The sequence below is a fragment of the Rhynchophorus ferrugineus genome, unplaced genomic scaffold (genome assembly GCF_030347505.1).
Source record: "Rhynchophorus ferrugineus isolate W39M unplaced genomic scaffold, kcgeb_rfMv2 rfM7, whole genome shotgun sequence".
Classification (NCBI taxonomy): Eukaryota; Metazoa; Arthropoda; class Insecta; order Coleoptera; family Curculionidae; genus Rhynchophorus; species Rhynchophorus ferrugineus.
This window is the reverse complement of record NW_027472586.1, coordinates 8,407,587-8,434,653: the sequence shown is the minus strand read 5'-3', so window position 1 is coordinate 8,434,653 and position 27,067 is coordinate 8,407,587. Positions and strand designations below refer to the sequence as shown.

General features: G+C 33.7%; 3 protein-coding genes across 3 annotated transcripts in view; 2 read left to right on the top strand and 1 right to left on the bottom strand.

Moving 5' to 3' along the window:
* The first annotated feature begins 120 nt into the window (after positions 1–120).
* Positions 121–10,778, top strand: eIF3a (eukaryotic translation initiation factor 3 subunit a). The gene is made up of 17 exons (XM_076409144.1): positions 121–371; positions 680–1,334; positions 1,401–1,664; positions 1,722–1,881; positions 1,942–2,068; positions 3,459–3,649; positions 3,704–3,889; positions 4,945–5,102; positions 6,303–6,441; positions 6,501–6,845; positions 7,748–7,944; positions 8,004–8,164; positions 8,240–8,341; positions 8,402–8,500; positions 8,560–8,611; positions 10,290–10,426; positions 10,493–10,778. Exons 1-17 carry the CDS (start codon positions 323–325, stop codon positions 10,552–10,554), a joined length of 3,084 nt encoding a protein of 1,027 aa, XP_076265259.1. The 5' UTR covers positions 121–322; the 3' UTR covers positions 10,555–10,778.
* LOC143199412 (uncharacterized) lies at positions 10,695–13,858 on the bottom strand. Its single transcript, XM_076409213.1, has 2 exons — positions 13,578–13,858; positions 10,695–10,923 (listed from the first exon to the last, which is right to left on the bottom strand). Exons 1-2 carry the CDS (start codon positions 13,762–13,764, stop codon positions 10,781–10,783), a joined length of 330 nt encoding a protein of 109 aa, XP_076265328.1. The 5' UTR covers positions 13,765–13,858; the 3' UTR covers positions 10,695–10,780.
* A 509-nt stretch (positions 13,859–14,367) lies between these two features.
* LOC143199401 (CD63 antigen) overlaps positions 14,368–27,067 on the top strand; it is a 40,756-nt gene continuing 28,056 nt past the window's right edge. Inside the window, exon 1 of the mRNA XM_076409194.1 lies at positions 14,368–14,644. Coding sequence (XP_076265309.1) covers positions 14,582–14,644 — 63 coding nt within the window. The 5' untranslated portion in view covers positions 14,368–14,581. The remainder of the gene's footprint in view (positions 14,645–27,067) is intronic.

Below are 27,067 nucleotides of genomic sequence, written 5' to 3'. Positions count from 1 at the left end.
CATTTCCATTATTTTAAAATAATAAATTGTGTCCCATATAGAAATAAGATATTGTAATTAAAATTATAGAGAATTCAATAACAAAAACAACAAATTAGCGACTAACTTCACTGAATGATTATAGTAATTTTATTTTTAAACACACAGTATTCTGTAATTTTGACATATGTCAAATTTTGACACGATGGTGTTCTTTTAATTTTTAGGAGGCCATTTTACTTTTCTGCTGGTGCTATTTTAGTTTTCCCCGTGAAAAAAGTAATTTTTTCGGCTTCATATCAAGATATATATGTAAAAATATCGTAGATATAAACATTCTGAGATGGCTCGATACGCCCAGCGACCGGAGACCGCTTTGAAGCGAGCAAACGGTAAGTTTCCGATTAGGACATATGGTTTTTGAAAATATTTTATTGAATCTAGTGGTTATTAAAGTGAATCTAACAATGATCATTGTCAGTACTCTGACTAATCGTTAATCAAATATCAACAACTTACGAAAAGAAGTGGTTTCTAAATTTAGAACTTTTATTTTAATTTGAGGTTAATTTGTGTTTGATTAATTTTTGAGTCGCAATGCTGCTCGTTACACTTTCTTCATAGGTTATGTAAATAAAATATTTATAGATACATGTATTTTAAGTTTGGTCGAATTTTTAGTTTAATTTTTAAATTGCAGAGTTTATTGAGGTAGGCAAACCAGCAAGAGCTCTAGACACCTTACAGGAAGTATTCCGAAATAAAAAATGGGCCTACAACTGGTCAGAAACTGTCCTAGAGCCAATTATGTTCAAGTATCTGGATTTGTGTGTCGAATTGAAAAAGTCGCACATCGCAAAAGAAGGTTTATTTCAGTATCGTAACATGTTCCAGTCAGTGAATGTGAGTTCTTTGGAAAATGTTATAAGGGGATATTTAAGGATGGCCGAGGAGAAAACTGAGAACGCGCGGGAACAGTCAGCTCAAGCTGTAATCGATATAGATGATCTAGACAACTTAGCAACACCGGAGAGTATACTTTTGAGTGCCGTATCAGGAGATGATGCTCAGGATCGTTCAGATAGAACCATTTTAACACCTTGGGTGAAATTTCTGTGGGAATCATACTGTCAGTGTTTGGAACTGCTTAGGACTAATGCCCATGTTGAGAATCTGTATCACGATATAGCCAGAATGGCATTCCAGTTCTGTCTAAAATACAACAGAAAAACTGAATTCAGAAAATTATGTGATAAACTTAGAAAACATCTTGAAGATATTTGTAAGTTGCCTGCCCAGGTTGCTAACGTGTCTATGTCCAAGCCTGAAACCCAACAACTGAACCTAGAAACACGGTAACTAATCAATGTTTTTGATTTGGCTACAATATTTTGCCTAAACAAAATTTTTTTTTTTTTAAGTCTTCACCAACTGGAATTTGCTATTCAGATGGAACTATGGCAAGAAGCTTATAAAGCAATAGAAGATATCAATAATTTAATGAATTTGTCAAAAAAAATGCCTGTTCCCAAGACAATGGCGAACTATTATCAAAAATTGGCAATGGTTTTTTGGAAAGCTGGAAATTATTTGTTCCATGCCGCAGCCCTTTTCAAATTATTGCAGTTGAGCAAGGAAATGAAAAAGAACATCACCCAGGAGGAATTGCAAAGAATGGCTTGCAGGTAGGATTGGCTGTGTAATTTTTATTTCTATTTTAATTACATTAACTTGTTCTTTAGGGTGCTACTGGCCACTTTGGCTATTCCTTTACCGTCAGCTCATCCAGAATTTGACAGATTTATTGAAACCGATAAGTCACCTCTGGAGAAGGCGCAGAGACTGGCTATTCTTCTGGGTTTGATGCAACCACCAACCAGGGCTAGTTTATTAAAAGATCTGGTAAATAAAATGTTTATTTTATTAAATGAATATTATCATCTTAATTGATATTTGTTGTAGATACGTGTAAATGTAGTTAATCTTGCCACACCTCAGATTCAAGACCTGTACAAGTGGTTGGAAATTGATTTTGATCCTTTGAACTTGTGTTCACGCGTCAATGGCGTGATATCTTTTATTCAGACAGGTAATTTTCTTTTATTTTAATAAATAAATAATAAATTTATTCAAACGCCTATAATATAAATATTCTAATGCGCATAGCTCACACAATGGCACACTTATAACTTATAAAGATTATTGTTTTATTTTATCTTTATGAGATTTCCTCTTAGTCACAATTCTAAGAAAGTCATGAAAACAGAAATATATTCTCAGCAAGCTCTCCTGTTTATATCAGGATTTCTTAATGCACATTATCTCAATTTTCATGTTGGGTAGGGTAAATGAATTCACTTTAACTCAAACGTGATAAAACGAAACAGTAAAATAGCTAAAAGTTTCAAATAAAATTCTTAAGTCTCTAGAAAAATGTAAACAAACTAAAACATGTATAGTTATATGTCTAGCCAGAGTCTAGATATCTTTTTTTTGTTATACAATCAAAAAAATAGCCAACTAGATTTGAATAGAAGGCTTACAAAGTGACAAATAAATGAAATCCTTTTGTTATTAAATTTTAGCCTATATTGGATATTATAACCTTATATCTATTAAATACGTTTTATAAATGTTTTAATGAGAATTATTTGTTGCAAAAGCCACAATCGGTTATTTTCGAGTGACCTATGTGCAGACAAATATCAGAAACATCTTCTCAGAGAAAAAAAGAAAGCAGGCCATGTTCTCTCAACGTATTTCCCAGCATTTACGACCAAGGCATACTACAAATAGGTTTATTTATTATTCACACCGCATCCACATACAATATTCATTATAATGGATTTCCATATACGCCACGAAACTGAGCGAACAATCCGAATTTGTCAACGGTATTCGTTCGGTAGGTTGATCTTTGATTGCCGCCATGAATCAAGGGAAGCCATGAAAATGATTGGGCGAAATGAAACAATAAAATCAAATAAGCCTCAAGAAAATGTAGCTGCCATCCTTTCCGGTTATGTTCCCATATTTATTCCAAATTACAAATAGGCATATATTCTGTTGGGATAAACGAGTTTTGAATGGGATTAACAAGAGTGAATAACAATTAATATTTAAATGTAAAAAACTATTTACCGTTTTTAAAATCATTTATATGGTAATGGTTATTTATATTATAATAGTTATGTAGTTTATTTATATTTTTTCGTTTATGGTTAATATCCCCTTGTTAAACAAATAGTTCTTACCTAATTTAAAAATAGTATTTTAATATAAAATAATATTTTATTGTAGGCAAGACGATTTGGAACGAGATACTTTGAAATTCGAATTTTCTGTATAAAGTTAATTAGGCGTTGTCTCTTTCTCTCATCTTATGAAACAATCTACGAACTTGTAAATTAGGATTTGTCTTGAAAATATTGATAATCGTAATGTCCACTATTTTATTTTATCCAATTACTTTGTTCTAGATGAGACAAGCATTTCCTTACAACAATATATACCTGCCCTGCAAGACGTCACTCTAGTCCGCCTTGTCAGACAAGTGGCTCAAGTATACCAGACCATCCATTTTTCCAGACTATTGGACCTTGCCAAATTTGCAACGCCGTTCCATTTAGAACGACTTTTGGTCGACTGCGTTAGGCACAACGATATGCAGGTAACTAATAGCGCTCCCTAAATCATATTGGTATGCTGACGTCTCCTATTTCAGATAAGAATTGATCATGGAAAGCACTGTATCCATTTCGGCATTGATTTGAGCGAAAGTCAACGGGAAGACAAACCGGAGGGGCCCACCTTGCAAGTTATGCCTAGTGAACAAGTGCGAAACCAGCTGGTTAACATGTCCAGTGTCTTAAATCAAGCCATTTCTATCATATGTCCCAGCAAGAACAAGGTAATCAAATATACAAGGTTATTTTCTTTTGTTCCCTACACTATTTGAGTAGTTCATTGTCTGACGTGGTTTCTCACGTTGCTTTGGATCCGAGTAGACTAATTTTTTTTTACATTGTTGCATTGATCCAGAGGAATTTCAGCAATTGTTTTGAAAAAAAATCGTTATTCTTAGTCAGGTCACTGAGTGCTTAATTAAATCACAAACATAAAGTTATTTGGTGTATATAATAGGTATATTTGGCAATACGCGAGTGGGTCTTTGACGGAACCAGTATTGCAACAATCCTCTACAGCTAATGCTGGCTGGATGCTATATTGATTTTAAAAGTCAAAGATTTTTCGACTAAAGTTGAGGTCCACTTATAAACGCTCTGGAACCCAATCAGCGAACAAACGGCGTTGTATATGGTCATTAACTTTGAGCTCCTGGGCCGTTTAGATCTTAAACAGCGGTGATGCTGTCGATCTATCTATCGTTTATTTGACGTACAAGCATTGAGTATTCACAAAATTAATCCATTTGAATTTGGCTTACTCTCATTGATGACCAGATAATAAACAGCTTAAATAAAGCCCTCCAGAACATCGACCCGTGCCAATTGAAGAAATCTAAACATTTTCATTATTATTTCTACAAGTAGCAGTCAAAAGATCTACAAATGGACCGGAGACTGGAAATTACAGCTTAGTAGCTCCAAATCTGTCCATGTTAATTTTGCGTTGCGGCGAAATGGCAAAAACCTAATTATATCACTTGACAGAAACTCAAACATAAACATAATCATGTTATCATATCAGATCATGTTACACAGAAATCAGAGCAGATTATACTCGAGATTAGAAGTCAAGCAACTGTAATGGTTAGTCGGAGAATTATTATTCCCATAACCACCTTGCTTGCATATCAATGCAAATACAACAGAATAGTAGTAATAAATTAATTTGTAAATTCAGATTGTACTAAGCATATCTAATGTAAAATTTAATTAACATTAAAAAAATTATTTCATTACTTGTAATTGCTAATAAACAACTACATTAATTCGTTTTTAGGGTGAGCGAGAGAGAATCAGAAGTAATATGGTCAGCAACTACCACGAGAACAAAGTGAAGGAACACCAAAAGATTCTACAAAGACACAAGATCATTGAAGACAGAAAGGAGTACATCGAGAGGTTGAATACCGTAAGGGAGGAAGAAGAACAAAAACGGTAAAGTCCCAGATCATGATACTTTGAGTTTGTTAGGTTCTTCGTTAAAAACTGCAGAAGTTCTCGCGTTCTCGTAGACCTTAGTTAATACCAGCGTTGGGAACTATCGACTGAAAACAGTCAATATTCAAAAAACTAGCGACTGAAAATGTTTTCAATTCATAATATCAGACGAAGATAATTGCTTGGAGCAGTTAATTTTATATGTACTTATATTTTCCAAGCCAGGCGGAGATGTACATATTCCTTCGCGTACTAATTTAAAAAAAAGGCAATTAATATCATTTTAAAGGAAGCAGAATTACTTTTATATTTGAATGTTCTGTGGATCTGTAAAAAGGAAAAAAAAATTTTAATTTTTCTATGGAACGTTTTATCGTATTTTAATATGTTAATTGCTATTTTGAAATAATATACTATAATAAATATAGACAATAAAATAGAACTTAAACAAAACCTAGAAACTAAAGATGTACAATAACCACAAATACTAAATAAAAATTAAACATATACCTAATCATAGAAAAAAAATTAATCCATGACAATTAAAAATGATGACACAATAAGTACTAGAGCTTCTTTTAATGAAATAAATTATATTTATTATTGAAGGGAAATATTTTTTACCAAAAATCGAGAGAGTAATCGAAATATTACGTATTATTGCCATAAAAACAGTGTTACGATTTATCATTCACAATTTTAATCTTTTTACCATATTACATTAACAATCTTGAAAAATATCGTTTCAAAATGCTGCTATATTAATATACAGTATATTGTTCTTTACAAGCAAACTTCCAAAAAAATCATAAAACTACATATATTACATATAAATCTATGTAAGCATAAATTGGATACATTTTTGTTAAGGTCGCGGCTAGGGCGACAGATCCAGAACGTTAATCAGTCGAATGAAACTACTAGAAACAAAAGTAGTAATTAAAACTACCCAGTAAATAGTAACCAAATCAGTCGGACTGAAAACAGTCACTGGTAAAAAGTAGTGAAATCAGTGGAAAGTTCCCTGGACTCCCAAATCTCCAATAACATAAACTGCAATTCAGCACTAAAGGGCGCTTTGGATTAATATAAACTGATATCTCAGATAACATCATCTAAAGTGACTCAATAGGATTTGTTATATTATAAGCGGCTTGGTGCGAACAACGTTCTTTATTGTTTATTTCAATCGTTTAGTATCGAGGAGCTGCAAAGGCAACAAATGCTGGCCGAACAAAAACGTCTCGAGGAGGAGCGTCTGGAACGCGAGAGACGTCGCCAGTTGAACGAGATCCAACAGATCAAGGACCGACACCTTAAGGAGAAGTTGCAACAGGTACGACGACCCGACGACTGGAATACTCCACGGCTAAAATTCGTGATGTTATTTTTCAGATCAGCCAGACAGGTCATGGACAAAAGATACTGAAGAAAATGGACGAAGACGACATCAAGAAGCTCGATGCCGATCAAATCGCCGCCAAGGAAGCTGAGGAATTGCAGAAGGAAAGGCGCGAATTACAGGCCAAATTGAAGTCTCAGGAGAAGAAGGTCGATTACTTCGAACGCGCCAAACGTTTGGAAGAAATTCCGTTATTGCAAAACAAACTGAAGGAGAAGCAGCTTCAAGACCAAAACTTCTGGAAACAGCAGGAGGAGGAGAGGATAGCCGCGGCCATGGAGGAACGACAGCTCTCCGTTGCTACGAAAGAAAGATTAGCCAGGATTAAGGCTGATAGGGTAATTATTCCAGATACACAGTGGGTAAATTATTAGGGATAATATTGAGATTGTTTAATCGGATTTCTGCAACAAATGATTAGTTGGGTTTAATTAGTTAAAACAATTTTATAATCTTCGTTTTAGTAACTTTAATGCTGTTAACACGTTCGCTGCCAATGATGCGCTAGCGCGTAAGGTGAAGCTTGCATTGGTGGTCTTTCTAAGCCTTGTATTTAGTTCAGCATTAGCATTATGCCCGTACAGTTGTATCGGCATTATATATAGACTATAATTGAGTCATTTATGTGCTTGGTTTCGATTTTTCCTTTTTGATTCATATATATTGCATGTGGCGGGGGAAAATATCGATATGTCAGAGCCCTCTCGTCCTAAAACTGGAAAAATAGATATGAAACGTGCCTTGACTTTACAATAAATATTCAGGCAATTATATTCCAATTTACGACTTTCGTTTGTCTGTCATAAAAAGACTCCGTCCACACCTACTCCCAGAGCGGTTCAGCGAACATATTTCGCAAATACGAGAGGAGAAGAAAGCAGGAAACGTATGAGAAAGCAATCTAAAATTTGTTATTTACAAAAAAAAGGAAAGACTATGTCTGCATATCCTGGTTACTGTTTATACTGTGGAAAAATTAGTCATGAGTGACCTCAATTTCTTCTTGACTGATGAATGACTTTTCAATTTACTTGAATAGATATTTTGTTTGTTTGTAGTAACATTTATGTAGTTATTTTTTTCTCATTTAATTTAATCAACAATCTATTTTCCTATTCTGTCCATTTTAATTCTCCACGCGCTTACGCGTTTTTCGGCCATAGGCGGTAAAATTCGCCCTCAGTATAGAGGACGCTCTGGACTTGGCTTGGTTAAAATTCCTTCATCTTTATTGTTCTAGGATGAATTCTTGTCCAAGCTCAAGAAGAAGCGAAACACCGTTTACGAAGAGCGGCTGAGGGAATTCGAGAAGCTTGTGTCCGAGGAAAGGAGTAAGCTTCTGGCGGAACGCAAGACCAAGCGTAAGGAAGAAAGAAGGGCCAAATGGCTGAAAGAAAAACAAGATGAAGAGGAGCGTAGACGCGAGGAAGAAAGAAAGTAAGAAACGTTTTCAATACTCTTTTTCTGATCGAAACAATACATAAATCCTTATTTAGGAGAGAAGAAGAAATACGTCTGGCACGAGAAGAGAAAGCGAGAAAAGAACGAGAAGAAAGAGAGAGGGAGGCGAAGGAAGAAGCCGATCGTCTAGCCAAGCAAAAACAAGAAATGCTAGATCGCACTGCTGCCAGACAAAAAGCCAGAGAAGAAGAAATAGGTATGCAGTACTTCGTTATCTTTAACGGTGCCCTGCATATAAGTACGATAAATAAATTAATGCATTTTATTTTAGAGCGTAAACTGAATAGTGAACGAAAGGAATCTGCCGGCGGCTACAGTTCATGGCGATCAAGAACAACAGAGGAGCCTAAAAAGAGTGAACCATGGGTTCCAAGTAAGAATCCTATTTTTAACTTTCTCGCTCTATTTATCTAATACTCTCTAAATATTCTAGAACAACGGGCAAGCAATATGTGGCGTATCGATAGAGGAGGAGAACCGGAGAAGAATGATGATAACAAAGAACACCGTGAAATTAGCCGTAACAAAGAAGGTAACTGATTCATTCTGTTATTGGTTATTATTAAACGTTGTCGTTTATTTCATTTTTAGGTTTCTCTCGAGTCAATATTAGCGAGTCGACGCGATTCGAAAGAAAAGAGAGGTGAGTGTGATTCTAAGTAATGTTTTGGCTGTTGTGTTAGCAGGTATCATATTGTAACATTCTCGCCAACGTTTTCAATAAAATTCTGTTCAGAATTTATTATTAATAACTTACAAACATTGCTTACCTAATATATCGTTTACCATTATACGAGGGGGAATCAAATTTAAACGGTAATTTTATAAAATAAATTTATTGGTCGATGGTATGCACAAACTAAACATTTAACATTTTTCAACGCCACCGATTTAGAAGCTTTAATATTCCTTATTAATAAAAAGTTTGGGGGCGGCACATACTCCTCTACTTCTTCGTTGCTTTCAAATATTTTGCATCAAAGTGATTACAGGGGCGCAAACAAAAAATAATCACACGGTGAGAAGTCAGTATTATAATGGGGGTACTCGAGAATTTCCGAACTGACCATTTGATTTTCGGTCCACAACCTTGGAACCCAGCGAGCACTAATTTTTCTAAATCCAAGTTGATTAGTGATGATGGATTGAACACTTCCATAGTTGATACCCAATTCTGGTGAGATTTCTTCAATCCTAAACCGGCGATCACCTTCAATAAGCTCTTGAACAGCAGAGATGTTCATTTGTGAGACTTGTTCTTGGGCGTCGATCATGAGTTTCATTTTCGTCACGTTCTCGCCCATCCCTGAACTATCTGTATACACTCGATTCTGAGACAGTGTAGCATCCCCAAACTGTGCCTTCAAACGAGTGAAAATTTCCAATGGTTTAACGCCTTCATTGGTTAAAAACTTTATGATGATACGTTGTGCAACAGACGAAGGTAGCTCGCGCCCAGGCATGGCTATACTGGGGACAGGACCGAGCACGGCCGGCTTGGTGGCGCAGTGGTAAAGACGATTGGACGGTCCTCCTACTGTTGCGATAGTCGCGGGTTCGAATCCTGCTGGGGCGTGGTTGTAAATTTATGTTTGTGATGGGTAAGACTGGATGTCTTCTGGGTTGATTTCTAAGTTGGTCACTCGCCAGTCGGTGGTACTTAATGCTGAGGGCCGTGGTTCGGAGCCCATGTTAAACTTTAGGCCCAGTCCAGATAAACCTATAGTTGGTAATAGGAGACTTTAAAATATATATTTAAAAAACAGAACCGAGCACAGTGGCCCCCCTCACGGTGTTCTCTAGATAGGAATTACATGCTAAAGTAAAATTACCGTTTATATTTGCTTCCCCCTCGTAATACATAATTTATTTTGTTAACAAGGAATTAAGATCGAAATTTCTCCGGTTATTCTTTGCGCATCACGAATTTATTTTCCTGAAGTCTGTGATGTGTTACGCGATGTACTTTTTGTCCTAGCTACTGTAAAATTTTAAAAGATTAACTTAATCATTTAATTAATTTTAATATAGAAGAATCTCAATAGTAACTTATGATAGACTGAACCATTTCTTTATTTAAAAAATAGTTCGAAATGTATACAAATCTAAATTCTTCACATATCAATACAATTTATGCAGTCCGACAACATTACTAGTTGAAATATAGACTAAATTGAAGAGATTTTTTCGTGGATAAACATTTCGCATGTTTTTGTTTAAATTTCCCATGGTTTGCTACGAGAGCTTTTCGTAAATATGTAATTATGCTACTATTAACAAAAAACAAAAAAGCAACTTATGTATATGTGTGGTTGACTTAGGGATGAGAAGCCTCGCAAACCTGATGTTGGACAGTGGAGAGTTCGAAAAGACGAAGACGGACCAGCCCGCCAACCGTCTAGACCGGCGCCCGCTCGTGATTTCGACAAGTTCAAGAAGGGTCCCAGGAAAGAAACGCGTAAGTCGGCAGTGTCCCCCCTCAAAAAAAAAACTCGCCACTACGAATCGTTTTTCTCCATTTCAGAACCGGAGTCCAAGGGTCAGAACGACGAATGGTTAACGTCCAGTTCCGGCCGTCACCATTAACGTCAACCAATTTCCTAGTAACCACAAATATTTGCCTTACTACGACAAAATATAGATTTTGTTACAAATACGAAACATAACATTTTTAATTATCAATTTACTTTTCTTTCGGTGGTTATGGAAAATTAAGAAAAACATTATTTAGCTGCTTTGTGTATATCATGTTTTACTTAAGTAATCAAACATTTTTTAGTTAATATAAATGTTTACTGATTTATACGAAAGTTTATTTAGTCTCTTTGTTAAGATCCCTCAATATATCGCTCAGTTTTTGGCACGTGTGATCCACGCAAGCCAGCCCGCTTGCGCATTCCGACACTGGCGGGGTCCCTCGCAGAAAGTCCAGCTGTCCGCAGGCTTCTCCCTCACCTAAAACACATGTTTGAGTTCTTAAGATGTGACTTTAAATATCTACCGTTTTACTGGCATTTATAGTTTATGTATATCATGGCAAAATAGCTTTGTTTTATCATGTTCTAATGAAAATTGTTAAATTATTTCAACTGATGCTTAGAGAGAGCATTGAGACCAAGTTTAAAAGCAAATAATTAAATCCGACGGAAACATTTTATAGAAAATGTATTTAAGAACTACCGGTTTATGTTATTTAGCTTGAAGTTTTAGTCTGATAATATTAGAATACAGTCATGTCATAAAAATTTAAAGTTTTAACTTGCCAGACATTTTAAGGTGATAAAATCTTAGATTTTTCTAATGAATGAATGCAGATGGGTGGCTCAAGCCTCACCCACAAAGACATATGCTTTCTTTCCCCCACCCCAAAAGTCCTGAACCTTGATCCTCCGACTTGAACACCCTTTAGGGCGTTAAACTTTTAGCACTACTGGCCGATTTTACATTTTCTATCTAAATAATTGCAGACACCTATGCCCTAAGTGGAATACGCATTATCAAGAGTGCCTTCCAAGTAGTGTAATTAGATATCCAGTATGCTAAAACAGTTTTTTTCATATTTATTTCGGATACCTCTAAAGTGATTTTGAGTGAGTTTTGTTGAATTTTGCTTTTGGATTTGTCGGCTTTTATTTAGTTGAAAATGAAATCAATAATGCAATGAAATGAAAACGTACATATTACAGAATGGAAACAAAAGAAACTGCTGCTGTCACCATTTTCTCAACTAACGTTTATCCAGACAGGACCATAACTCTATGTATAGTTCTTATTCTTATAATTGGAAGGATTGGATACGCAATGTTGCCAGTTTGCTCAGTTTTTTTTCTTTATATAGCTACTTTATATATTTTATTCCCATAATTGCTTAATGAATAATTAATAGAATTCACATAGATGCTTGATTTTATTCAAATTAGCGATGTTATGAAATACTAATATAACAAATTCATTAGTTTTTACAGTAGATTCATAAATTTAGTTATTGCCTTATTCATAAAGAATTATTTTGAAATATAAACTATTTAAATACTCAATACACCTATTTAAAATAATAGAAATGAATGGGTTCGACGCAAAGATGAAAAAGCTAAATTGTTTGCTGAACATTTGGCTAACGTTTTCCAACCGAATGATACAGAATCTACAATAGATACAAATCCTGTTTATCAGCCCAATGTAGCTGTATGTAAATCTTAACCTAATCCTAAAAAGGCTTCTGGAATTGATGATATTTCACCTTATTGAAATATCTGCCAAAAAAAGCAATCATCATGTTGATATACATATTCAATGCCTGTTTGAGACTGAGGCATATTCCGGAATGTTTTAAGGTTTCTCGAATAATTATGCTTAGAAAAAACTGATAAACCGGCAGTTGGATTTTCAGAAAAAACTACTGTTAAAACGTCTTAAACCATTCCTAGAAATACCAAATTTCGAAATCACCACCCGACAATCGACCAACTGCACAGAGTAACAAAGGTTATTCAAAAGGCATTCGACGAAAAGAAATACTTCCCTGCAATATTCTTGGACAAGCCTTTGAACGGTTATGGCATTTGGGATTAATCTAGAAAATGAAGTATATTGCTACCGCGGAATTACTGTCAACTGCTGGAATCATATATTTTTGAAAGAAAATTTAGTCTCGCATGATGGGGCATTCTCAACACTTAAATCTATTTCGGCTGTAGTTCCCTAGAATAGTGTCTTGGGACCATTCCTGTATCTGCTCTATACTGCTATATCCCAGCAACAAAAGAAAGAGTAGTTGGAATATTTTCCGACGACACAGTTAACATGGCAAAAGATACAAGTACAAGTAGCAGTCAACAAGATCCACAAATGGAGTGTGGAGAATAGATCCATCTTGATCTGAAATCAAAGAGATTGGTTTATCAAACATAAATCCACTTTGGAGCTATGAGGTGCAAATATGGTGTTGCAATAAACCATCAAAACAACTAGTAATCCAACGCATCCAAAACACAATTCTACGATTAGTACGATCGATCGTAACCAACGAAGAGCTGCACGATGAACTCGGAATCAAATGGATGCACGAAGTAATCCAAGATTTCGCTTAATCCTAAATTAATTAAGTGTACTAATTAGCGAGTGACTCAGAAGATCTTAAGAGACATCCGGCCTCATCTACATTGGTTACCCACGTGGAAGAGATGTTTTATCCTTATCGAATTGTAGATTTCGGCTTCTGGACGAACAAAAATAAATTTAAAAATGTGCAACAAGAAAACCATCCCCTCTGTAATTTTACATAAAAAGCCGTGATTTATTTTAATAGATTTTCAATTCCTCATTGTGCATAAGCAAAAACATTTTATGACGTGTCGAAATGGTAAAACCAGATAGTACCAAGAAATGTTATGTTTTTATTTAAACTAATGCAATCAAGGAGAAGCGCTGTATATGAGTCTTATAGTTAAAATTAATGATAATTGAAGCATTTTTATTATTGCACAATAATTATGTAGCTATATTCATTAACGCATAATTAAAAAGTCCAGTAAAACCGGTAATAATTTTTATACTTACGACATAAAATGAATATTTTAATTAACATAATAATTCTTTTTCAACATTACCTAGAACCCGTATACAGGTGTTACAACATTTACAAAGGCCCCCTTTCTTGATTACCATGTTTTCTCCGTGGCAGATTGGTTCCTTGCATTTAACTGTATCGCAAAAATTCGGGAGACAAACGATGGCATGAGTAACAGTTATTAGAAATATAAAACACAAAAGTATTGAAAATACGTTCGTCATCATTTTAAAATAGGAGGAAACTGTAAAATATAAACAAAACGCTGAAAGGCTAGAAGTACAGTGCAGTGTTGCTTACTTGGTTTCTAAAGAGAAGTTAAAAAAACTAGATAACCTTTTGACTTTTATAGTAGATATACAAAGCATGAATAAACGTATTGTTAATATAATAATACAAAATACAAAACAAAAAACGGGCATGTACAGAATGAACCCATATTATAATGATGAAAGATAAATTGTTAAAACTCTTTTATTTTCTTTTGTTTCCTTTAACCTGTTAACTTTTTCCATTTTGACTATTTATTAACAAAAAATTAACGCACAATTTTTAGCATTGTATACAAGGTTGCATAATAGTTAAATTCAAATTATTGACTTTATATTTTAAATATTGCGTATTTCTAGTTGCATATAGCATCATAGTGTAACGTTAGCAAGAACATCTTTAATAAAATACTATTGAAAATCTGTTAGTAATAACTTACATACTGCAAACAAAATTTTATTACCTAATATATTATTTACCGTTATAACGTATGATTTAATTTGTTAGCCAGGAATTAAAATCGAAATTTCTCCGGTTATTCTTTGCGCATCACACTGCGCGGGCTAGTTTGTTTTGTAAGGACCGTCGTGTATCACGTATGTTTTTATTTCAGACAGGGTTCTGGTAAATAGAAGTGTTATACTGAATTAAATAGATATTTCCACTTAGTGTCGGCATTGTCACTTGCAAGTCAAGGTGTTGTTTCATAGTTTAGTGAATAATTAATTTATTGGGATTATTAGTGGACCTTATTTTTTCACAAATATCAGAAAAATGGTTTCAGGTGGTATGACCTGCGTTAAATATCTACTTTTTTGTTTCAACCTACTATTTGCCGTAAGTTTAAATATAATTCGTTAGTTGTGTTAATGTGTTTTTATAAATTATTTAATTACCGCTTTATTTAAAATAATTAAATGTACCTTTATTGGCACTATGGTAACAATATTCATTTTAATTTACTTATTTATAATAAGACAGTTATCGTTTGATTATTAAAATATTGATACCTTTATATTATCATAATATATACAAATTAATTATAGTAAAGTAAAAATGTATTTTCATAACCAACTTGAAAGTAATATGCCAAATAGGAGAAAATAATGTTTCAATATTAATTATATATTACATTTGTTTGGATTATATTTGCAATTTTATTTGAAAAGACAAATAGATTATGCAGTGATTCAGGAAACCAGGCTAGTTTACATAATTATAATATAGCCTTAAAGTAATTACTATCATTCAAAGTACATTTCGTGACAATTAGTATTTAATATCAATATTCAGTCTATGAAATTTAATTAACTTTTATATTAGGATTAGATGTGTGTTAAATTTCAAGATATATAGTTAAAAGTATATGATATTTTATTCAATATTCTATATATTGTTGATTTAATGTAAGTTTAAATAATTATTGCATATTTCATAGTAAAACATATTTTCTGTAACAATGTGGTAGCTTTTTTATCATATATTGTTGGCAAAGTATCAAGGGGTATTGAATATGTCGAAATTATATTAGTCAGTGACATATAATTTATAAGATTAATGCATGGGTTTCTATATTCTATTTTTGAAATTTTCATGTACGTGTTTATTTAAATAAATTCGAAATCGTAATAAATCGATTTCATCTATATTCTCTGTAAAAACAATACAGGAGAAAGCTATTTAGGTGTTTTTGTTTTGTATCATGGGTATCTTTTATTATCAATAAACATCATTATGGAAAATTGTGGTATTCCTTCGTATTATATGTAGGTTTATGGTAAATTCGCACAATATTTTGTCTTTAACACATTTTTACAGCTAATATTGAGTCGGTAATTGACAAGTTTATGTAACATTATTCTGAATTCTTCTGATTGCTTGTAGATTTAGCGTCTTCATTATCAGTAATGATAATTTTCAATGTCTCCGCCCCATGTTCGATAGCTTTTTAATTTCTTAGAATGTAACATTGATAATTGTGGTTATCTCGGATTATGGTTGAATTTGATGTATTTGTAGACAAAATGCATACACAATTTGTTAGGTTTAATAAGTTCTTATTTAATAGTAAAAATAATGTTATTTTTCGCTTATCCTGGTCCTTTTTGTGTTATTTATGCATTTGAGAGTTGTTTTTTATATCGATTTGTTTTTGTTTGAGCCTATAAATGCGGTACATTTTGCAGTACAATGATTGAATATAATTAGTATATTTATTAATTGCCTTACTAAATTAATTATATATTGAGTAATTATTTCAAGTCGTAAGAAGTGTCGTTTTTTTAAAAGATTTTTGGGTAAATATAAATATGTATTGTGTAATATCACTGTGAATCATCAAGTGTTACCATCACTTTCAGATTTTCACCGGGCCTGATCTATTTTAATATTCCTAATATTGGTTGGACTAATTTTATTACTATTGTGCCGTTATTGTGAAAATAAATAAATTCATACAGGTTGCCAAAACTCCTATTTGCAGAGAATTATCATACCTGATCTATAGAATCTATCACTTGCTATATATAACAGGGTTACCCATTATAAAAAATGGCTTTTGTCCCACATAGGTGTATAGTGGAAACCATTTTGTTTAAATTTTGAAACTCCAAGTCTGTAGCGGACTGATTATAGTTATAATCCCTTTTGGCTTCCTAAAATTCATATATAACTTTCTTGAGGCAATTTGACAGTTAGCAGGTTAGTCAATATATAAAAATAAATTTACATGAATCTGAAAAAGTAAAATGTAGAAAATATAAAATACAAGAGTTAATTCATAGTGATACCTGGTGTGCGAACTAAAATGTTATTTTGCTAAATTTCCAGATCTTGCATATTTTCTTATATATATTCAATATTAGACATAACAGGTCATTTGAAAAGTTCCCGGCCTACCATAATAAAACACATTTTTTGACAAAATTATTATTTTTTATTTCACATAATTCCCTTCAAGAGTGATACCCTGATTATAGCGACCCTCCAAGTTTCCGATACCATTTTTGTAGTACGATTTGTCCTTTGCTTCAAAATAGGCCTCAGTTTCGGCGATCACCTCTTGATTCGACGAAAATTTCTTCCCAGCGAGCATTCTTTTGAGATCTGAGAGCAGGAAATAGTCCCTGGGGGCCAGATTTGGAGAATACGGTGGATGAGGAAGCAATTCGAAGCTCCATTAATGGATTTTTGCATCGTTTTCACTGACTTGTGCCAGGGTACATTGTCTTGGTGAAGCAGCACTTTCTTTTTCTTCTAATGTGACCGTTTTTCGGCAATTTCCTCCTTCAAACGGTCCAATAACGCTATGTAATAGTCGCTGTTGATGGTCCTTCCTTTTCAAGGCAGTCAATGAAAATTATTCAATGCGCATCCCAAAATACAGACGCTATAACTTTGCCAGCCGACTGTTGCGTTTTCTCACGCTTTGGAGCGGGTTCATCGTGTGCAGTCCACTCGGATGACTGTCGATTGGACTTCGGAGTGAAATGATGAAGCCATGTTTCATCCATTGTCACATATCGACACAAAAACTCGCGTTTATTACGCTTGATCATCTTCAAACACTGCTCCGAATCATCAACTCGTCGTTATTTTTGGTCAAAAGTGAGCTCGCGCGGCACCCGCTTTACACAGAGCTTATTCATACCCAAATATTCGTAAATGATATAATATACACGTTCAGTTAATATCTTTGGACTGTCTGCTATTTCATTCAATTTCAATTTACGGTCATTCAAAACCATTTGGTGGATTTTTTAAATGTTTTCGTCGGTAACAATCTCTTTTGGGCGTCCACTGCGTTCACCGTCTTCGGTGCCCATTTCATCACGTCTAAACTTAGCACACCAATCCTTGATGGTTGATTTTCCGGGGGCAGTGTCCGGAAAATCGGCATCAAGCCAAGTTTTTGCTTCAATTGTATTTTTTCCTTTCCAAAAGCAATATTTTATCAACACGCGAAATTCCTTTTTATCCATTTTTTTCACAATAACAAAACTTGCTTCACTCAAAATGCTATAATTCACAAATTAATGATCCGACAGCTGTCAAATTTATACACGCATGTTTTGAAGGTTAGGGCTAACTAAAAAACATATGAATTTAATTCTACTAGCGCCATTTATATGTCAGGCCGGGGACTTTTGAGTTGACATGTTATATAGTAAAATTTTAATGTTTTTTGTTCAATTTCCTCATTCATTCCTTTAAACTTAACGCAGTAGTTCAATTTTGTCTAAAATATGACGAATATAACTATAGAAGTGAATCCAATTAGAAAAATTAAAATCAATTATAAAATAACTACCAAATGACATTCAGGTGATTTCTACCTTTCGATTACTTGTAATGATCACGCGAGAATTGCCGAAGTTAACCAAGTACCGACAATGCTTCACTGAAAGTAGCCCCTAACCGATAATTTAAAGAGATTTTGGAACTTAGCAGATGAAAATTCATGAGGGTTTTCCGAAAAATTTTTGCTGTTTCGTGGACAGTGCTGGTTAATTAATTAATTGATTACTTTAAATGAACAAAGTGTATTTATATATGGTGATCTATCTATTTGTTTTATCTAATTAGAACACTTTGAAATAAAAGTAAAATATTTATCATATGTTGTTGTTGGTGGTCGCTGGCGCTTGAACTCCCCGGTGAATGGGTGACGGCCGGGATATGAAGTTAATTAAAAATGATGTCATTTAACTCGGTAAAGGATAATTCGTAACGTTGTTTTGGTCGTGTCAGATGCGACGATTCATATTTTCAACTATTTTTCCGTGTATTTCGTTACGCGAAAATCGAAGGCGAGATTTTGTACAGCATAAACTCTCACGGTGCAGTGGTTCAAGTAACAGATCAGTTGAAAAGCCCCCGGCCTACTACTACTTTTATTCAACATAATTCCCTTCAAGGGTGATACACTGATTATAGCTACCCTCCAACTTTTACCACGTCCAAACTTAGCATACCAATCCTTGAGGGTTGATTTTCCTAGGGCAGTATCCGGAACTCGGCATCAAGCGAAGTTTTTGCTTCAACTGTATTTTTTCCCCTCAAGAATCAATATTTTATCATCACGCGATATTCCTTTTTATCAATTTTTTTCACAATAACAAAAGTTGCTTCACTCAAAATGCTATAATTCACAAACTGATGATCCGACACCTGTCAAATTTATACACACATCTTTTGAGGGTTAGAGCTAACCAAAAAACATATGGATTTAATTCTAGTAGGGCCATCTATGTGTCAGGCCGGGGACTTTTCAATTGACATGTTACTCTATTATATATATCCAATCTATTCACTTTAACTTCATCTACTCCAACGTACATCCGACATATGATACATGCTTATATACTTTATATTTATGACCACTTCATACTTAATAACTTTCTGCAAATTGCATTAAAATCTTCTTAAAATGATTTCTACTCATTTAAATCATTATTCTAGAATTTTTAATGAATATTCAGGGACCTGTAATAGTTTTACCTGTTACAAAGAATTTTATTAGGGAAGAAATTGTTGGGATTTTACGGTGAACGCGCGTCCAATAAAACAGCTGATACAAGTCATAAATGACGTCGAATATATTAGCGATTGCACTTTATAAATATGTGCAGTAATAAAATGCTATCGGATGTGTCGGAACATGTAACCGAATCAATCTATAGCATTCAATGTACGTTGTTTGCTTGGTAAAATAAGCGGACCATGTTGCCAAATGTCCGAAAAATTCTTTAAAACAATATTTATAATAGCGGTTATAAGTCTGCAAACGTAAATCAAAATTGTAAACATTTTGATGACGTATATTGACTGCTTTATTGGACGGATTATGGTTTGTTGTCTGTTCATTTTGCTGCATTAATAATGCTTCTAATTCTAGACGGCTGCCAAGATGTGATTGCCAAAAATATTCCTGTCAATAGGAAATAAAATAAAGCATGCCATAACTGTTTAAAACAAACAAAGAATATTGATTAAAATGTTCTAGATTCGAATTTGCCATCATATTTATTGTAAATAATAACCAATTCATTAAAGAACTGAAAAGACATATGGTCTTTCCAATAAAACAGCCAATACACGTCATCAACACCGTATTGCAAAATTCACTTTGTGAAAATATAAAATTCCTTTTAAACTCGGAGCATTTTTCCTTCTTATTTTACTAATTAGCATTACTCTAGTTAAAAAGAGACAGAATGAAGCCTGATGCGTCCAAACATGTAACCAGATTGGTCTATAAAATTCTATTTGTTTTGGTACTGGTCGACACCGTTGTGATATGACAATGTAAATATAATAAAATACTGAAACCCACAAACTATTGTGGCTGTTTCATTTACTGTAGTTCAATAAAAATCCTTCACCAGATATGCATTAGATGTACTATAATGTTAAAATAAATTATATTTTGTAACCCTATTTTTATTTTATTTACATTAGTATTTTATTTAATCAAAAAAAAAATCAAAAATCAAAATCAAAATAAAGGAAAACTTAAATTTGGTGCTGGCTTGGCAACATTGGCTGTTTTATTGGAAAAACTATGTATACATTCTAGCACTCAATTCCAAATGGGGCGTCCGATGACAGCTGTTTCGATATGACAGCACATAATATAGAGAAAACATGTATAACATTCTAGACAAGTTAGAAAAATACAGAATGAATTTTGGTGTTATTATACGTCCCTCTTACATTGTACTTCACTTGACCTTGCATTTGATTAAATATTATTAACTATTAAAACACTATTTTGAATTATATTTGTAAAGCGCGATAGAGAAAATTACAGCAAAAATTATTTTATCAACATAGTTGCACCGGCGACGTCAGTCAACCAGTGGGTTACACAAATTATTAAATTACACTAAATTACATCTTTCATTGTAATAAAATAAGTCTAGGTGGATAAAAAATCGTACAACGTAGAAATGTTCTCTTTTAAAAGTATCCGTTTGAGTAGAGGATTTTAGAAAATTGTTCTGTTCTTGATTTTATAAGGTTTCCTTGAATTTTAATCATTTAACATTAGGATTTACTTAAATATGCATATAACTTGAATGAATAACAAACTCTGATTCATTGTAGTGTGATTGATCTAATCATTTAAAAGATATAAATAACGTACAGACAGAAGAATGACTGAAGAGATAATTATTTTAGTCTCAAAATAATTAATTAATTGTTCTTATGTTGTTTTTTTTTATCATAAGCGTTGATTTGTCTGTTATTAGTCATCAAAACATATGAAAATGTGCAATAATTTATTTACAATGAACGCAATACAAAGACTATATGATCATGAAATGCCGAGGTGTCATCATAGAGTAATAGAATTTCTCTGTGGGTGTCATATTCACAAAACCTTGAAATTTTAGGCTATTAAAACTAAAAAAATAGAATTACAAAAATTGCGAGATAATATAAAAGTTAGCTTCAATATTTATGTCATGTGTAATAGAAAGAAGTAATAAAAAATATACTATAAACACAATACAATAAAAATAAAATACAAACACGTCACTTTTCAATGCGGTTTTTAGGTTATAAACATAATTTTTGTTTTCGCCTATAATGTCTATTAGGTTTTTTTTAAAGAAATTATTAAAAAATTTTACTTAAAATAATATGTTTTATAGACTGATTCGGTTACATGTTCCGACGCATCAGACAACATTCTCTCTCTTTTTGATTAGAACAAAATGAGAAGTAAAAATCCGTCGCTGCATTTGACAACATATTCGACATCATCTGTCACGTGAGTTGGCTGTTTTATTGGATGTGAGAGGATATAGCTATAATACGACCGATGACTCATGATCCGAGACAAGAAACTGTTTTTTTTTCTGACTGGAACGCCCTCTTTGAGTTAGGATTAGAAATATTCCTTTCATGGAAATTTAATCTTAGGCCTATTTTAAATATATCTTACTGTAAATATTTTGGTGTAGTGTGCGGCATATAAAAGATGTTCCAGAACGTAGGCAGAACTTCAATTTACCGCTATTGTGTGTTAAAGTGTTGCCAATCCAAATGAACAGTTTGACAGCTAACAGTTTAGGGGTAGTAAAAATATCATGCGAGTATTTAGGCGTTTTCATTGTTGAAAAATACTTAAAATAATGAAGGTTTTGTGTGAAGTGAGTAATTATGATGTTATTAAGGAGAATCACATTTTAATACCCAGTAAAAGGTAAATCTAATATAATTATATCATTGTTTCTTGACGTTCTACCTTTCAAAACAGAAGGAAATTGTTATCGGTAGCCCCTATTGTGTTGGAAAATCTTTCTGGGTCAACACCTGCAAAATTATCTACATACAACTTTAATTGTATAGTCTTACACACACATATATAATAGGATTGGTTCGGTACGGTGACATGATTCCCCATATACTGTAATGCAGTTTTCTTCTTCGAATAATTTATGGAATTTTATGACCCAATTTGTCAGTAATACGGTTATTATGGAAAGGTATCTTTAAAATACATAAAATATATAAGAAGATATATTAAAGTGAATGATTGTCATACATTTAAATTAATCGTTGTAGACATGACCTACTACGTTGTTTAATAAGTTTTGTGGTTCGATAAAAAAAAAACACAATTTTATAGTTTGAAATGCGTAAACTCGAGTAAACTTGTCCTGGTGATTTTCTAGTTTATGAGTTCCATTGTTTGTTTATAAACAACGTGAATTTCCATTTCAAACAAACCAATCAGTTGTCGTTCGACCTTCGTAGAGTAAAGACGTGTTTGGAGCGACGGTCAGTGTAATAAATTTGAAAGTGTACTACCTGTGCCACAAATGCGATTTTAAAAAATAAGTAAAAACCGTGACGACAATAACAGTGTTAAAACTCCGCGTTAAATGTTTAGTGAAAATGTGTTTGAAACGACGGTCACTGCAATAAAGTAACAAAGGTAAAATTTTGGGGGCTGTTAAGGGTCGGAGGTGCATCATCTGTACCACAAATGCGGCGTTATAACGGTTCTGAAACAAATACCGGTACTGAAATTTTTGTAAAAACGTGAATTAAACTATTCATTAAATAAAAATGATTAATAGAGAGAACCAGAGACTAAATGAGATGGAAACACAATCTTCAACGTCAGGTGAAGCTTATCTGGCACAACAGAATCAAATCTTTTGTCAAGAAAACCATAAGAGAACGCAAAATGAGCAAGCTCTCTATAATGCGTATATTAACGAAAAAACAGCCCGACGGAATCTGGAAATTGCACTAACAAATATGCAAAAACAATTAGATGCACTACAACTCCTAATAAAAAACCAAAACACAGACAATCCAACTAGCATTCCCGTAGTGAACCAGTGCACTGAAAACAAATTGCCTGTAAACTATGAAACAGACGAGGAAGAATTGCAAAAAGAAGTAGGCTGGATAACAGTTAAAAGAAATAAGAAACGAAAAGCAAACTATACACCTGAAGCTTCACCACAACAACCAAAAACCATTAAAGCACAAGAATTGAATAAAGAAATAAAAGTGCCGAGACCACCTCCAATTATAGTAAGTAATGTCACAGACTTTGACTTGCTATATGAAACAATGAAAACAAATAATATACTATTTAGAGCAACAACATTAAACAATGGACAAATCAAATTAAATGCCGAATGTCGTAAAACTTTTACGAAAATTGCTGAGTGCTTGGAATTCCTAAAATTACAATGGCACTCGTATGAAGATAAGCAAACCAGAGACATTAAAGTAATGGCAAGAGGGCTTCCACCGACAGCTAAAACTACTAAAATAGTGGATGAGTTAATAAAAAATGGACTTAAATGTACTGACGTCACAAATATCCTGAAAAAAGAACGAAATAAAAATAACAATGGAGAAATAGTTGTCCAGAAGAAGCCTTTACCACTGTTTATGTTATCATTCCAACATAACACGGACATAAAAGCAATTTATGAAATTAAACAAATTCTAGGAGTCGAAGTAAAAATAGAACCTCTTAGAAAGGCAAATCTTGTGCCACAGTGCAAGAGATGCCAATTACATGGACACACACAAAAATTCTGTAAAAGGGAACCAAGGTGTGTAAAATGCTCAGGAAAACACATCACGGGAGAATGCAAAAAACCCAAAGGAACAAAAGCGAAATGTGCGAATTGCAATGAAGCGCATCCAGCAAGCTACAGAGGATGCGTAGTTGCGAAAACATTCCAAGAGAGAAGAAATAAAATCAGTCAGGCTAAAGAGCAAAAAACAGTGACTCAAAATAAACAACCAAAAATGTACAACGAAGTCAACGATGAAATGACCTATGCTCAAAGCATAAACCAAACCGCTCAAAAAGAAACAAAAAAAGAAGACGTTACAACCAACGAACTGCTATTGAAACTTATAGCAAAGCTGGACAATCAGGAAAAGATTATTGAATCGTTTTCTGAAAGATTACTTAAACTCGAAAACAATAGGGCGGTGGCCTCAAGAACTAAAAATGGCAAGTAAAGACATCCGCATCGCAATTTGGAATGCTAATGGGATTCAGAAACATCACGCTGACCTACAAGTATTCCTAGAATTGCAAAAAATAGATATTTGCTTAATATCTGAAACCCATTTGACAAAGGAATCCTTTATTAAATTTAGAGGATATTACTTTTACCACACCATTCATCCAGCTAACACAGCAAGAGGAGGAAGTGCAATAATAATAAAAAATAATATTTGCCATCATCAAGAACCCGGACTCAGTTTAGCAGAAAATCAGGTAACGGCAGTAACTGTTATATCTAGCAAATACAGGGTTACATTAGCTTCCATATATAGCCCTCCAAGATACAACCAAAAAAAAGAAAATTACTTGAATGTTCTAAATAACCTAGGAGAAAAATTTATAATCGGTGGTGATTTCAATGCTAAAAATACAAGATGGGGATCTAGAATGACGACAACTAAAGGTAATGAATTACATAAAGCAGCTGCTGAGCTAGGGTGCAGTTACATGTCGACAGGAAAACCAACTTATTGGCCTACCGATCCAGAGAAAACTCCAGACCTGTTAGATTTCTTTATAGCTAGAAACATAACCACTAATTACATGGAAGTTGAAGAAAATTTTGACTTAAGTTCAGATCACACACCTGTGATTTTGACGCTGAGTGAAAACATTATAAGAAAACAACAAAATCCAACATTAACCAACAAGAGGACAGACTGGGAAGGATTTGTTGAAGAAATAAACAATCGAATTCAACTAAATGTTCCCCTTAAGACAGAAGACCAATTAAATTATGAAACCGAAAAATTCGTTGCAGATATCCAACAGGCTGCTTGGAATAACACTCCAGAAATTAAAACTTCAACCAAAGGAATAAATTACCCGAAAGAAATCAAGGAAATGGTAGCTGAAAAACGAAAACTACGGAAAAAATGGCAGCAAAATAGAACACCTGAAAATAAGAATATCTTAAACAACATAACACAAAGGTTGAAGAGGGAAATTTTGGAAATTAAAAACAATTCCATAAATAACTATCTACGAAATTTAACAGATGACAAGAACACAGACTATTCGCTCTGGAAAGCCACTAAATACCTAAAACGATCCTGTCTACATAGTCCTCCGATAAGAAACATGCATGGAAGTTGGGCACGCAGCAACCTGGAGAAAGCAGAAGCATTCGCTGACCATTTAGAGAAAACTTTCAAACCAAACGAAAGTGAAATTGAACATACTTTACCGGACATAGACGGCGAAAATTCGACAATTCAATTAACAACGCCGAAAGAAGTCACCAACGTTATTAAAACTAACATCAAGCCAAATAAATCACCAGGCTATGATTTAATAACAGGGCAATTGCTGCACAATCTGCCAAGAAAGGGTATTATAAAGCTCACTAACTTAATCAATGCAGCATTTCGACTGAAATATGTCCCAGACGTTTGGAAAATGGCTGAAATAATAATGGTTCCAAAACCTGGAAAATCACCAAATGATATAAAAGCTTATCGACCTATCTCACTGTTACCGATGATAGCTAAGGTATTTGAAAAGCTCCTCTTGAAAAGATTAAAACCAATTATAGAGAGAAAAAACCTAATACCAACACACCAGTTTGGGTTTATTACCAAACATTCAACGATTGATCAAGTGCATAGAATAACAGATGTTATTGAAAAAGCCTATGAAGATAATAAAGTATGCTCAGCTGTATTCTTAGATGTAGCACAAGCTTTCGACAAGGTATGGCACAAAGGCCTCGTCCATAAGCTACAGAAAATGTTACCGAAGCAACACACCGAACTATTAAAATCTTACATCACAGCCAGAATGTTTAGAGTGAAACAAGAGGAAGCTTACTCTACAATAAAAGAAGCTAAAGCAGGTGTACCACAAGGAAGTGTACTGGGGCCAATTCTGTACCTACTTTATACATGTGATATACCACAAATCGAAAACATCACAATGGCTACATTTGCTGATGATACTGCTATTCTTGCTGTCGGAAACAATAGCGAAGAAGCAACCCGAAACCTACAACAGGCTACTGACACTATAAATAAATGGACCCAAATCTGGAAAATACAAATTAACCAAAACAAATCTGTGCATGTTCAATTCACCTATAAACAGGCCGCGCATACACCATTGACCATAAACCACACTGTCATACCATACAGCAATAATGCTAAGTATCTCGGAATGACACTTGATGCAAAACTACGGTGGAAGGAACATGTCAAAAAGAAAAGAAAAGATCTTGAGTTAAAATATAGAAAAATGTATTGGCTAATTGGAAGAAAATCTCAATTAACTATACATAATAAATTACTTCTATATAAACAAATATTAAAACCTATATGGACATACGGAATACAATTATGGGGATGTTCCGCAAAAAGCAACATAAATCTAATACAAGTTTTCCAGAACAAAGTCCTAAGAAGCATCGTAGGTGCACCCAGATATTATCGGACCATTTATTTACATCGAGATCTTCAGATACCGACTGTCAATCAAGAAATTAAAAGAATTGCAAAGAGACATGAGGAGAGACTTCACTCTCATGTTAATTTCGAAGTATTACAACTCTTGGACAACACCAAAACCGGACGCAGACTCAAAAGGACCAAACCATTTGAACTTGTGTAGTGTGTTGTAGTGTAGTGCAGTGAGGTGCATTAGAAAAAACTCAAAGTGTTAAAACAATTATTATTATGTTAGAGACTATGTAGGACTGATGAGTCCTATTA